Below are 15127 nucleotides of genomic sequence, written 5' to 3' on the forward strand. Positions count from 1 at the left end.
TCTCCAATCTAGAGCTAGAGTTTCATACCCCATTGGTTCATGGGAAATGTAGTCTTCTCTCCTTCTGGCCACGTGGGGTCGGTTGCCATGGGCCCCCGCCTCCTTCTCCATCCCCCAAAGGAAAAGGAGAAAGGGAGCGGGCTCGTGTAAAGGCAACAGGCAGACAAGCCTGTTGTCCACAGAGAGATATATCAGAGAAGCCTCTCAGAAATGCATTATATTGGACTTAAAAAGCGCAGTCCTTTGCACCTAGAAAGCGATTAATCAATGCTTATTATGGAAATCGAGTTTCACTTGTGCAAAGCAAATCCCCCCCCACCCCCAGCGAGACGCGGCAAGAGCCGTAGGTCGGAAAAGGGGGATCCTCTGTGGAGGAGCCGCCTTCACTGGCCAGTCCGTGGTCCGTGGAAGGTCGGAGCCACTCCCCTCGTCCTCTGCGGAGCCCCAGAGGAGCCACGTCCTCCCGAAAATGGCCACTGGTCAAGGAGACCTCCGCATCGCAGTCCGGGCTCTGGTGTCGTGCCCGCCCCCAGAGTCTCAGCGGCCTCTCGAATTGGCTGCCCACTTCATTAAAGGCAGCTCAGACTTCAGATCTTGAGCTTTTGGAAGAAAACTGGCATGTCATGAAGCCGGCCTGCCTTAGAAATTACACAGAAAACTCTCCGGGAAGGTTAATCACGTAAATGTTATCCTTCTGTCTGTGGGCCAAAGGCCCCTCTTGTGCAACAACAAGTGAATCATTAACATTTCGCTTTTATAAACGACTTTCTACCTCCTCCCTTCGAAGTTTTGAGAGTTTTAAGAAACAGGGTGCCAGGGAAGATGCAGCTCCCTGTTTTTGTAGTAGATGCTTTTACAGGGGAAGCGTTCCGGGGGAACCCTGCCGCTGTTTGTCTCCTAGAAAATGTAAGTTGTTTTGTTTTTCTATTTTTTTAATGTAAGAATTTTCCCAACTCCCCTCCCCTCCCTAAAAAAAAAAAAAAAAGCCGTCCTGGGTGCCTGTCCTCCTATGCATTATTTTTAGTGTCTGCGTGCTGGTTTTGACCCAGTTTTATAAAGAATGCTCAGAACCAGGCTAGATCCAAGGAACTGTAATTGTGGCCATCAGATGGGAAATAGCTGATCAAGTTGTGGTATGTAAATATAATGGAATATTCTTGCAACTTAATGTTAGCAGGGTTTTACTGAGCCGCTCCCTAACCTAACCGTGACAAAACAGGCCAGAGACAAAGTGTCACTAATCAGGTAAACGGTTACTTAGTTTCATTATGAGGAACAGATTTGCAGATCGGGAATTCTCCTGATCAGCATTCCACCTTTGCTGAAGTGAAGGCTAAGATTAAGTACCAAAATCACCGTGAGAAGGGAGGAGGGAAGGTGGATTACAAACTGTCAGTCCTTCCCTGGGGCCAGAGTGGCCAAGATCTTGGACCAGCCCACAAATAGAAGACAATACAACAGTTCTGGAATCCAGTCTTTGGGGTGACTTGGTAGGTCACAGGACCAGAGTTCTGTGGGAATAGGTTCGATAGTCTTTGTTTTGCTTCACTTAAGGTATATTGTGATTTGTGAGTGTTGTCAAAAGTTTGATCATTTCAGGCTTCGTTGTCTTGGCTCGCAAGAGAGGCATTTCTGTTGAAAGTAACAAATAATAGGGGTGGCCAGATAGCACAGCGAGTAAGAACATCGGCTCCAGTGTCGGGATGACTTGGGGATCGAATCCCGGGCTCAGACACTTGGCACCCACCCAGAAACACCTGGCCATGTAACCTTAAGCAAGTTACTTAACCCCAACTACTTAAAAAAAAAAAAGAATAACAAATAATAGTATGAAGAATTCTGAGAAACTTGAGAAGATTTGTAAGGTACAGTGCAACTGATGAGGTATGGGCTCTGGGAGTCCCCTTGAGCTCTCCTTGAGTAATTGAGTTACAGGCTCTGGGAACCTCCCTTGGACTCTTGATTAAATGATCCCATTTGATGAGGCATTTGCATGAGGCAATAAGCCTTATATGGTGGCTTTCCTCAAGCCTCTGTTACTAGACTTCCCACCTTTGAGCCTATCAAAACATCAATACACCCTTGCACTGGCCTAGCCCACCTTTGTCTGTAGTGTCCAGATGGCCTCCTACCCTTAATCACTCATTGACTCATTAACTCCTCCTGAAGACCCTCCCCAAACTCCTCCCCTAGACCACCCCTAGATTCCTCCCACAACCTTCTGTATATAAGACTCCATCCTGTCTTCATGTTTGTGAGCTCCAAAGAATGACCTAGCACAGACTTACTGTGTCTAATGCAAGCGAACTTTTAATAAATTTTACTTTTCTTTGGCTGAGAAGACTTGAGTCTTCTCAAGACTCATTTTGTAGGACCCAGCGTATTGGTATTTTGGGGTCTCCAGAGCGACCCTAACCCTCTTAGTGGGTAACCTCCTCACAATGAGCAGAATTAGGAAAACAGTGGACACAATGACCATGCAAATATCTTTGACAAACTTCAGAGCTCTGGGTCAGGATTTCTAACTCTAGAGCTCTAAGGAACTTCAGAAACCAGCCTCCTCATTTTACATATGAAGAAACTAATCAGCTCCTAGTCAAAATGAAGAGGTTCCCCATAAAGAGGGTTAGGGTTGCTCTGGAGACCCCAAAATATCAACATGCTGGGTCCTGCCGAATGAATTCGACTCCTCTTCTCTCAGCCAAAGAAAAGTAAAGTTTATTAAAAGTTCGCTTGTATGGGACACAGAATAAGTCTGTGCTAGAAAATTCTATGGGGCTTTCACACCACATGGTCTTACATACAGAAGGTTGTGGGAGGAATCTAGAGGTGGTCTAGGGAAGGAGTTTGGGGAGGGTCTTCAGGAGGAGTTAATGAGGTCAATGAGTGATTACGGGTGGGAAGTTGCTGGAGGCTACCTGGAGCCAACAGATAATGGTGGGCTAGGCCAGTTCAAGGGTTGATTGATATTTTGACAGGCTCAAGAGTGGGAAATAGATGGACAATGGAGGGCTAGGCTAGTAACAGAGGTCTGGGCCCAGCCACAATGTAAGGCTTATGGCCTCATGCAAATGCCTCATCAAATAGGACAATTTAATCAGAGTTCAAGGGGGGTTCCCAGAGCCTATACCTCAAAGATTCAAGGAGAGCTCAAGGGGGTTCCCAGAGCCTTCACCTCATCAAAACTAGTCTGTTTTCTGCTCCCCATATGTGGCATGTGGTGCCTTTATAATAGCCATCTCCCATACCAGATGTCCCTTCTCCTTTTTGGAATCCCAAGCTCCCTTCAAGGATCAGGTCAAAAAAATCTCCTGAAGAAACCTTTAATGATTACCCCAGTTATTAGTGATCTCCCCACCAAAAAATATTGATTGCCTTGACCTTTGGTAGACCTGTTGTTTCCCTTTGATTTTTATCATTGTATATCCGATACCAACACTATCCTAAACTCATGATAGGCCTTTTATAAAAGCCAGTTGAGGCTGAAACAAATAACTCCCATTAGATTGTGAACTTCTTGGAAACAGCAAAGTATGGGCTATGTTGAGTATGAACTAGGTCCTTAATACATATTTGTTGAATGAAAAAATGACCTTTGGACTAATGTGGAAATGTTTTATATAATTGTACATGTATAACTTTTATCTGATTGCTTACTTTCTCAGGGAGGGGGAAGGGGAGAGAGGGAAGGAGGGATAGAATTTGTAACTCAAAACTTTAAATAAAATGGTTTTTAAAAAGAAAAACATAAACCTGTTTATTTGGTTTTGCTTGTGTTCAAAGCTAAGTTCATAATAATTTAGCAAATAAACAGTTACTGTCTGGAAAAAAAAATAATGACCTTTGGAAGCAAAAGTAGAGGGAGATTTTCAGAACTCTTAAAAGAATATAGTGACTAAAGGTCTGGAGTAAGGCTAATAGCAGCAAAAGAGGAACTAGAAATTATAATTTTAGTCATTATAATTGTGGTCTGACCCTTCCTTTAAGACTTGATTAACAAATATCAGTTGTTGTTCAGTCATGTCCAACTCTTCATGACCCTTTGAACCATACTGTCCATGGAATTTTCTTGGCAAAAATGCTAGAGTAGTTTGTAATTTCCTTTCCCAGTGGATTAAGGCAAACAGAATTTAAGTGACTTGCTCAGGGTCACTCAACTAGTGAGTGTCTTAGGCTGGATTTTTTTTTTTTTTGCTTTTTTGGAGGGCAGTTGAGGTTAAGTGACTTGCCTAAGGTCACACCAGCTAGTTTTGTGTTAAGTGTCTGAGGTGGGATTTGAACTCAGGTCCTCCTGACTCCAGGGCTGGTGCTCTATTCACTGTGACACCTAGCCGCCCCTCTTAGGCTGGATTGAAATCATTAGTCCCAGTGCTCTATGAACCACCTGTCCCTAACAAATATTTACTGAATACCTATTACACACCCCACATCATGGGGTAGACAAGCAAAGGCTAAGATGTATAAGGAATTAATGATCTGACGGGGGAGACTAGATTTAATACAACAAACAATTAGAGAATAGTGCAGGACCATATGTAATTAAGTGCTAACTAGTGGAGACACCATGCCTGAGATCCAGAAAACCTTTTCCAGCAACTCTATCTTCTTCCCATAGGGTTATAGAAGGGCTGTTGTACTTCCAAGCCGCCACCAGATGGCAGCATTTTCCAACCTTCTTCTGTTTTTGAGTAATAGAGTTTTGGCCTGTTCAGTTGACCCATCATATGGTGATAGATTCGGATTAGTAAAGGAGAGCCTAGGAAAACGAATATTCACTTACTTTTGTCCCTTGCAGTCTGACCTAGTTGTCAGTCACAGTTTCCATTCATTGCCAGGGAGGGAGATTCCATTAGAAAAGTCATTCATTAGATCAGAGACTTGGAAGGAAACTTGCAGGTCATTGAGCCGAATCCCTTCATTCTGCAGACGAGGGAGGTGAGGTAACCGGAAAGTGACTTCCTCAAAGTCATACAGGTCGTAAGTGCAAAGAATCCAGGTACTCTGACTGCAAATCCGGAATCCTTGCTGGCCCCAGGGGTTTTCACATGTGAGATGTAATTGCTTTGAGTGAAAAATTCCCACCTCTCCATCCAACATATCTTTTTCTTTGTATGTATATGTTTTATGCTAACATGTAAATGTATAATTTTTTTCCCCTAGTAGAGTATACACTCCTTAAGGACAGGAATCATTTGGTTGTCTTTTCCTCTCCAGTCCCTGGCCCATAGTAGGTGCTAAATATAAATTTCTTAAGTGATCATCAGCTCCCAAAATCTAATTCTTCCCCTGACAGTTATAGTCCCTCTCCCCATTTGCCTCTTTATTTACCTTGGAGAGCTAGCATTCATAAACGTTAGAACTCTAAGTCTTACAAAGTCCCCCAAAGCTTTGTGTGACCTTGGACCCAGCCGTACCACCACTATACCACTGTTCCCCAAAGAGATCAAAGGAAAAGGACCTACAGGTACAAAATATTTATAGCAGCTCTTTTTGTAGCAAGCAAAAGATAGAAACCAAGGAGCTTCCCCTCTATTGGGAAACAGGGCTAAACCTTATGGTGTGTGGAGTAAAGGAGCATTATCGTTCTGTAAGAAACGACACGTGACCTTTGTGAAATGATGCGCAACCAAGGGAGGGGGGCTCAGGGAAGGGTTTGCACAATGAGAACAACATCATAGAGAGAAATAACTTTAAAAGACTCGAGAGGCCATGTCAGCGCAACGACAAAACCCAGGTCTAGAGTTCTAAAGATAAAGCCCCCACCCACCTCTAGCAGGCTCAGCTCTTGTCTGCTTGAGGGACAGCTGATGGGGTGGTAACTTTTTAGTATGAGCATTCACACCTGAGAAACGGGCAAGGTTACAAGCCATCTCTTGTTTTGTTGATCGCCCAGACTGGGGGGAGGGACCTGAGGCCCGAAAACAGTTTGAATTCAGTCAAAAGGCCACACTTGAGGACCTACAGGGCCACATCCCTGGCCCAGACTTAAGACGGTAAAAAGTGTTGACCTTAAAGATGTGATTGTCCTTTGAGATTCAGCTTTGTTGTTAAACATTGACCAGTTCCAGCCTGCTGCTGGGCCAAAAATGCAAAAGGAGAGGTGCATTTTTGAATATGGTTATTGTGGGAATGTGTTTGGTGGGATTCTGTATATTTGTTATAAAGGTTTCATTTATTTATTTTTTTGTTTGTTCTGTGAGGGCTAGTGAATGGGAGAGATAACTGCCCAGAAGCAAACAGAAATCAGTGAAGTTTTACAAGGTACTTCTAGGCATTATCCTGTCTGCTTCTCACCACAACCCAGTGGGATGGGAGACAAATCTCTGGGGGATTTCTGATCATTGCTAAGGACAATTTAACCATCCTGTTCTACCTTTGTCCATGTCCTCCCATAAAAATTCACCAGGGGAGTTCATCCACCATTCTGGTATGACGGTTCTGTGGTTCTGCAGTTTCTAGAAGAGCAGACTGAGGCTCCGGAAGGTTGTGAGTTGTCCAGGGTCACACAACTACCATGTTTCCCCGATAATAAGACCTATCCCTAAAATAAGCCCTCCCCCGAAAATAAGCCCTATTGAGATTGCTACTGTAGTGAAGGTGATCCCCTGCGCTACATGCTACATTACGGTACCCTCTGTATGCACCCCGAAACGCACGCCGCGCTCCGAGCTGCATCCAATCAGAGCTGCAGCAGTGAGCGCGTCATCCTGTTCTTCCCCAGTGATTTGCTTGCTGGTGCCATTGAGAGCAGTGCTGCAGAGGAGAGCTGAGGCAGGACAACATAAGCCCTCCCCTGAAAATAAGCCCTCTGGTGTTTTTCTTTCCAAAAAAAATAATAAGACAGTGTCTTAATATCGGGGAAACACGGTACTAAGTGTCAGGGCAGATTTCAAACGCAGATCTTCCAGTTCTTGAACCCAGCTTTCTTTCTGCTTTACTGTGCTGACTTGCTTGTAGGAGTTCAGTATGGGCCTGGGAGCCCCTGATTCATCCTGAATGACCTTGCTGCCACAGCTCTACTCCTAAGGCTTCTTTTGTTATTTGTACCTCAGGCACATGAAGAGGTTTAAATCTAATAAGGGACAGATTCATATGGACAAGTACATCATGCATCTTGTCATACAAGGTGGACTAAGGCATAGGTGTCAAAATGGAAAAAGCCCAGACCAGATTAAAATATAATTGAGAAATGTTTAACAATTAAAAAACCCCAATACAACATAGATGGTGTTGATTTGTAGTTTTCTAAGTCAGTATGCTGCCTGCAGGGATGATCAGTTTCTATTTGAGTTTGACACCACTACTCCCACTGGCATAATTTGTCTGCCAATAGGTCTGTGTGCAGATGGAAGGCAAACTGCCACAATTTGGAAAGCCATTAAGGATTTTTTTTTTGAGGGGGAAAGGCAGAGCAGTTGGGGTTAAGTGACTTGCCCAAGTTCACACACCTAGTAAATGTGTCAAGCCTCTGAGGCCTGATTTGAACTCAGGTCCTTCTGACTGCAGGGCTAGTGTTCTATTCACTGTACCACCTAGCTGCCCCTAAGGGTTATTTTTGTGCCCAGAAAGGGGAGGTCCAGGCAGACAAGGGGTCAAGTCCAAGAAGACTAACTTTGACAGAGATCAGGAAACCAGGTTAGGAGACAAGGGAACAAAAGGGGCTTGAGCCAGCGTTCTTGGTAGTCAGGGGTGAGGACCCCAGACCAAAAGTTCTTGGGTGCTATGAGTCAGTGCTATGAGTGCATTCATTTATCCGTCAAGTCTGCAGGCATTTATTATGTTCTTACTGTGTGCTGGGTACTCTGCTAGGCCCTCAGGCTGCAAAGAATAGAGTGGTAGGGAGTTGATAGGGAGTGAGCTGCTTTCCGTGTGCTCCATGATTAGAAGGCCAGACTAGTTGTCTCACAGGGTGAGTGGGCCTGAGAAGCAAGTACAAAGGGCACAGTTAGGAGAAGAATGAAGGAAAAAGCTTCTGTGGGCTGCTAAGTTGAAATGTTGACACATTTTGGCAAGGCAAGAAGATGTTTTTCTACTCTTGGACAGCAAAGTGGAAAGGAATTTATGGGTTGGCCAAGGACGAATGCTGCTGATGCCATATCACAGAACACTTTAAGTGGTTGACTGCAGGATCGGCTGTGCCCAGGTGACAATGATCAGGTCTCCCAGGGAGATTTGGGAAAAGAGGTTGTTCTCCTTTTCCCTGGCACCTCTTCCAGAGACTAGCAAAGATGGGGAGAAGATGGCAGTGATCTGAGCCTTAGGAGACACTGCACCCAGCAGAAAAGAAGCCAGGGAGTCCAGTTAAGAAAGATGCCTAGAGAGTTGAGTATAGGAAATTGGGGTCCTGGAGGGTGCTGCAGACCCTGCTGGTCCTGGAGTGTGGCCTTCAGTGTTTTGAGAGAATGGCTTGCAGTGCCCTAGGTCAGGACATCAGCTAAAGGAGAAGAAGCTGGAGGCCATGGCGAAGGTAGCCAAGCATCAGGCAGAGATGGGGAGGAGTAGACCAAGGACAGCACAAGAGAGAGCCCTCCTGCCTCACACACACTTTGGCTGTATTTGTGGCTCTCCTGACTGGTGCTCTCTGTGTCTGTGTCTGCCCGTCCTACTGATTCCATCTACTTGTGGAGTGGATTTTATTACTATTGATCTCATTGTAGTTTTAGCCAAAAATGGTTCATTTACTTTGGGAATATTATTGTGGCAGTTGTATGGAAGATGGATGGAAGAGGGGAAACTGGAAGCAGAGAGGCCAGTTAAGGGGCTTTTAGTAGGGTATGATGCCCTGAACGAAGGTGGCGGCCATGTGATGGAGAGAAGAGGAGGATGGTGTGTAGAATTGATAATACCTGATTGGATGCTGCAGATGAAGGAGAGGAAGGAGGGGGCCTGGAAGGGTGGTGGTACCCAACAGAAATAGAAAAGTTTGAAGAAGGGTCCAGTTTAAAGGAGAAGAGCATGAGCTCTGTTTTAGACTTTCTGAGTTTGAGATACCCAAAGGGAGATCTCTAACAAGCAGGCCATGAGGGCCTGGAGCTCAGGAGAAGGATGAGGGCTGGATATGTAGGTTTGGGAGTCATTTGGAGAGAGGTGATAATTGAAGCCATGGAAACCAATGAGGTCATCAAGGAAGAGAACATGGAGAGAGAAGAGAAAAACACGCACAACCAAGTCTGGGGATAGAGGGCATAGATTAAGAACCAGCAGTGGAGACTTTGAAGCAGTGTCCAGGAAGGCTGGGGGTGAACCAAGGGAAAGTAGTGATCAGTAATGTCAGAGTCTAAAAAGAGATCAAGAGGGATGGTGACTGAGGAAAGGTCATCAGATGGAACAGTTCAATGACCATCCATCAATAACTGTGGAGAGAGCAGTTTCAGGAGTTGGGGGGAGGTGTTAGCAGACAGACTGCATGAGCGTGAAAAGTAAGTTAGTAGCAAGAAAGTGGAGATAAAGGAATAGGGGTAGGAAACGATACTTGACAGGGTTGGTTGAAAGTTTCTTAAGGATGAGTATAGTGGCAAGCACTCCAGCATCCCCAGGGTGGCTGCCAACACAGGTTCTCAGATCTGCTTTTCTAAAGGAAAGCAACTCAAAATGGGTTAACAATCTTGCTTTAATCAAACATATGTCATTTACTTAGTTCAGGGGAAAAAGTCAGCACCCTGAACTTCAGAGAATACAAATAAGTTACAAGCAGAAGTTACAAGCAGACAGAGAAACAGATCAGCAGACAGGCTTCTAGCTGTCTGACCATTACATCCATACCTAGTTAGTCATCAGAGAGAGAAGCACCAATACCTGGATTTTCAAAGCCAGGGGGCTCAATGGCTGCCCAGAGTCTCATCTGGTCAAATCACACAACTCTTCTCAAATTGAGCCCTAAAGCAAAGTCTCACATCAGGGTATATATAGCCTTCTCCTGGCTCAGAGAATGTCACAGCCCCCTTGAGCCACTGCCCAATCACAAAGTAACAAGGTGTGGGCATTCCTGAAAAACAAGCCTCCTGCCACAGGCTCCATGTCACCATATTCAGCCTTTGGGGGCAGAGTATATTTTCAAGTCAGGGAAAGTTCTCAAGAGTCCCTTAAGCCTATCAAAGGGCCAAGGAGCAGGGAAGATCTTCAGATTCCCATTCCCATAACAACGGGGTAGACCTGAATATGTCTATAGACATCAAGGAAGGAGCTACTGGCCAGGGAGTATTTGAAGGGGAAGAGGGATGTTGGCCAGTCATGGTGGATTCCCAAAGAGGCAGTGTGTTGCTACAGAACACTCTTAGGGTGTGGGGTTGGAAAGAGACATCTGCTATCAAAACTCTGACACATAGTAAATAAATAGCTCATAATGAGCCCTTGTTAATGAACTGATTGAATACATTTCTGATGTAGAATTTCTGCAAGTGTCTGGAATTCCTTAGCAGTAATTCCCATATAATCTTTCAAGGTTTCAGTGGAACTATACTTTTTTGAGGCGTGCTCTTTCCCCCATCCTCCCCCTCCTAACCCCAGTGTAGATCACAGCCTTCTCTTTTGTCTGGCTCTAGATTAAAACTAGATTAAAGAGTTTTTATCTATATATTTTCCCTGATTCACCATTTATCTATTAATATGTGATATTATTGTACCTGCTACCAAATACTGAGGAAGCCTGACAGGTATTTTCTGGACCTTCCCCCCAATTTAGGAATTGGATAATGAAATCCGCCAAAAAATTGCAAGAGAAATGAACCATTCTGAAACAGCTTTTATCCAGAAGCTCCACCCGACAGACAACTTTACCCAAAGTGAGCAATTTTTTACGTCCTTGGAGTGACTTTACCTTTTGAGAGGACCTAGCATCTGGAAGAGAAAGAGGTTTTTGATTTTGTATGGGTATTGAAATGTCAAAGTGGAGGAATTTCCATTAAACTCATATGGTGGGGAATCACCCTGACAAGTTATCATATGTCCTAGATGTTTCTCTGGGCTGTAAAAGATTCACCCTCATGTACCATGATTCTCTTAAACTCTAAGGAATGGACAGACTTCAAGACTTAGCTTTTTTTCCCTCCGATAAGAACATTTTTTTCTGCCCTAAATGCATCTTGGGAAAATCTTTAGAAAACAGCATCAGAAGCAGATAAGATTGTCCTGAGTAGAATTCACGGAATCACTTACCTTCTCTTTCTTTTTCTACAAAGGTTCCCGCTTCGTGCTAAGGTGGTTCACGCCTACCGCTGAGGTCCCTTTCTGTGGTCATGCTACATTGGCTTCCTCAGCCGTGTTGTTTTACAAAATAAGTAATGTTTCTTTGTTCTTCTCTCTCTCTCTCTCTCTCTCTCTCTCTCTCTCTCTCTCTCTCTCTCTCTCTCTCTCTCTCTCTCTCTCTCTCTCTCTCTCTCTGTTTCTTTCTCTCTTTCTCTTCCTCTCTCTTTCACTCTCTCGCTGTTCATTGACCCCTGGAAACAGCAGAGGATCTTGAATTAAGAACAAATCACACCAATCCTTCATTCATTCCTATAGCCGATGTTTATTGAGGTCCCACAGGGTGGGAAGCACAGTACTAGGTGCTGCCAAGAACATAAAGAGATTGGACTTCCCTTTAGCCACCTGAGGCTCAATTAAGAATTTATTAAGTGCCTGCTTTGGGCCAGGCTCTGAGGTGGACTCTGGGGACCCAAATACACAAGACAAAACAATCCCTATTCTTAATGAGATTCCATTCTAGTGAGGGGACAAGTACATAGAGTAAAAGTAAAGAAGGTTCCAGCCCAGTCCCTGTCCTCATCAAGTAACTCAGAGAACTGTTAACTGTTTAAATCTTTAGCATAAGGTGGAATGAGAAAATTCAAGAACACTTTCTAGGAGACTCTGGGCAAGTCTAGATAGGACAGTCCTGGACTTAGAGTCAGGAAGACCTGAGTTCATATCCCACCTTGGACAATTATTGGCCGGGTGATCCTGGACCAAGACACCTAACCTCTTTCTGCCTCTGTTTCCTCATCTGTAAAATGGGGATAATAACTCCTACCTTGCAGGATTTCTAGGGCAGCTAGGTAGCACCATAGTGCACAGAGTGCCAGGCCTGGAGTCAGGAAGACTCCTTTTCCTGAGTTCAAACCCAGCCAGCCTCAAGACACTAACTGTGTGATCCTGGGCAAGTCACTTAATCCTGTTTGCCTCTGTTTCCTCATTTATAAAATGAAAATGGCAAACCATTCCAGTGTCTTTGCCAAGAAAACCGTAAATTGGTTCATGAGAAGCTGGACATATCTGAAATCACACAACAGGATTGTTGAGAGAGAATCCACTGATATAATATTTGTAAGACACTTTGCACTCACGGGCTCTGTAAATGCTAGCTGCTCTGAGAATGATGATGAGGGTGCTAGGCCTTTCTGGGTCTCAGTGTCCTTACCTGTGGAATGAGGGGATTGGATTAGATGAACTAATTCTCAGGGCTCTTCCATGCCTATGCCCTGTATTTCTAGTGGCAGATCCAGGACTATGGGAGTTTGGAGAAGGGAGGTGTGTCTCCTGGCTGGCCAGTGAGGGAAATAGGAGCAAAGGCAGAAAAGAAATAGGAAACACGATGGTGAACAGAACAAGTCGGAGCTAGGATTTGAATGCTGCCCTGAGCTCTTTAACACAACAACTCTGTGAGACAGGAGCTGTTCTTATACCCATTTCCCAGATGAGGAAACTAAAGCAGGCTTTGATATCAGGTCTCCTGACTCCAGGCCCAGCTTTCTCTCCAGGGAGCCTCCAGCTGCCTACGTAGACACTGGGCTACAAATCAAGGGTTAAGAAAAACTGAAAAGCCAGTCTCTAATGACAAAAGAACAAAAGATTGTTTTTCCTTACATCTTGATTTTCTTTTTCCAATTAAAAATACATTGGCAGAAAATGTGAATCCAACTCTAACCTTTGTAACTCTGAGTGGAGAATTCAAAGCCACACGAGCAGAAGATGGGGTCATCATGGATCTGCCTGTCTGTCCCAGCCATCCCAAGGTTGGTTGGCTGGCGCTCACTGACCGCTATTTGTGTGCTACGTGTAGCCGGCATGTTTTAAATGGATTTTGTGTTTGTTTTTGCATCTAGGATGTTAAAGAAGTCCAGGACTTAATCAAGGTTGGTTCTCAACTTAAACCGTGAGCTCACAGGAAGTCTATTGCTTGTTATTGGTTAAGTGCAGATTTGGCAAGGGTCAATAAGGGTCAGTAAAATTCTGAGATGGGGTCCATAGACTTCACCAGACTGTTGGAAGGGTCTAAAAAAGGTAAAGTAGCCTTGGACCAAGTTCAGAATGAACCGAGTTAGCTATGTGAGCAAGACAATGGCAGAAAAGGGTCTCGGTGCTGCTTGTCCCTCTGGGCTCTTGGGGGCTGTAAAAGTTTTGGGTGGGGGTGGCCAGGTAGCACAGGGAGTAAGAGGACCAGTCCCAGAGTTGGGATGACCTGGGATCAAATCCGGGCTCAAATACTTAGCACCACACCCAGAAATAACTGGCTGTGTAACCTTGAGCAAGTTACTTAACCCCAATTGCTTAGGGGTGGCCAGGTGGCACAGTGAGTAAGAGCACTGGCCCCAGAATCAGGATGACCTGGGATCAAATCCAGGCTCTGATACTTAGCACCACACTCAGAAGTAGCTGGCCATGTAACCTTGAGCAAGTTACTTAACCCCAATTGCTTTAAAAAAAAAAAGTTGTGGGTGACCAGTGACTCCATCCTGAGAAGCCTTTTGTCTCAACTCTCTTCACCAGTCTGCAATAGGCAACATACTGGTTCAGGACGTCCATTATTGTCCAGACACCAAGTACCTTTTTGTTCGGATTGACGACTCCTACGGAAGGTAAGCTTTGAGGCTTCCCTGTGTGAGTCTCCCTACCCGGGTGCTGATTTCAGCCCCTTCATACCTTCTCATCCTAGGTGATTTCTGGCTATGGATACATGTACCATGCTGCAAGCATCCCTCCAGGGCTTTTGTTTTGATTTTGTTTTTTTAGCATTTTCTGGGTACCAGTGCTGTATTTGGGGATAGTGCCCCTTTTTCGAGTAGTAATTGAATTTGATGTCACTTTATATAAGTCAGTGCTGACCATACGCCCTGGGCTGCTCACAGTCACCGTGTGCCTCTGTCCTTGCATTGTCCTTTGCCTAAGTGACCCATGACTTGTGAAAAGTCGGCATGATTTATTGCCACAAATGCATTTCTAATAACGTAAGCACATTTTGGGCTGCTTGGTTTCCAGAGACTTTTCCTCTGTCTTTGCCTCTTTGTAGTGCATAAAGTGAGACTGGCCATGCCTTTGACCACTAGAGGTTCTTTATTAAGGAGAGACTTGGTCTCATTTGATCCTTCTCTTGGCCCTCTCTCTGATGGGGCGTATAACAAGAATGGGGGGTACTCATAGTAGGACCCTCTACAGGATTATGCTTTTTTAACAGTCTCAGGGGTCAGCAAGGGGTGCAAAATATATGATGATGCCTCTCCATCCTTCTGTAAGGGCCTTCCTAGAGACCCTGGAAGTGAACACAAGGAATATGACAGAGATTGAAAATACAGGGAAGGTGCAGGGACTCATGCTCACCGTGAAAGGCGAGGGAAGTGGAAAGACCCAAGGTTGTGACTTCTACTCAAGATTTTTTGCTCCCTGGCTTGGTGTAGCAGAAGACCCGGTCACAGGTGAGTTTATTTGTGCTTGGAGGTGGGGAGTCTGCAGTGGGAGAACCCCCATTAATGGATCCCTAACAAGGCAAGTGAGCAAACACTTACTAAGCCCCCATCCATGGCTTTGCTAAACATTGGGGACCCAGAGAAAGGCCAAAGCAGCACCAATTTGACATTTCAGGCTGTGTATGCACCCTGTGAGGCCCCTCCCCCAGCCCACATACCCAGAAGGCCCTAAGTAATTCATTTATATACTGAATAAAAGGCTTCAAATTAGAATTTCTTTCTGAAAATTTCAGATGCAAACATCCCCAGAAGTTCCCCTGATCTCTCTGTTACTTCCATAAGTCTGGACTTGCTTTGCCCTGCCCACAGTAGGTGCTTTGATAGATATTTGCTGAGTGACCTGAAGGCCATCTTCACCTTGCCCACAGTAGGCGCTTTGATAGATGTTTGCTGAATGACCTGAAGGCCAT

The 15127-nt window shown here is 44.9% G+C and overlaps 1 protein-coding gene across 1 annotated transcript in view; it reads left to right on the plus strand.

Annotated features, from left to right (window-relative positions):
- Positions 1–65: 65 nt before the first annotated feature.
- PBLD (phenazine biosynthesis like protein domain containing) overlaps positions 66–15127 on the plus strand; it is a 22847-nt gene continuing 7785 nt past the window's right edge. Inside the window, exons 1-7 of the mRNA XM_069071496.1 lie at positions 66–906; positions 10682–10781; positions 11178–11276; positions 12880–12989; positions 13080–13109; positions 13744–13832; positions 14488–14666. Of these exons, the coding sequence (XP_068927597.1) occupies positions 823–906; positions 10682–10781; positions 11178–11276; positions 12880–12989; positions 13080–13109; positions 13744–13832; positions 14488–14666 (691 nt within the window). The 5' untranslated portion in view covers positions 66–822. The remainder of the gene's footprint in view (positions 907–10681; positions 10782–11177; positions 11277–12879; positions 12990–13079; positions 13110–13743; positions 13833–14487; positions 14667–15127) is intronic.

This window comes from Petaurus breviceps, unplaced genomic scaffold (genome assembly GCF_028583685.1).
Source record: "Petaurus breviceps papuanus isolate PSGF00001 unplaced genomic scaffold, PetGlider_PUasm1.0 90825, whole genome shotgun sequence".
Classification (NCBI taxonomy): Eukaryota; Metazoa; Chordata; class Mammalia; order Diprotodontia; family Petauridae; genus Petaurus; species Petaurus breviceps.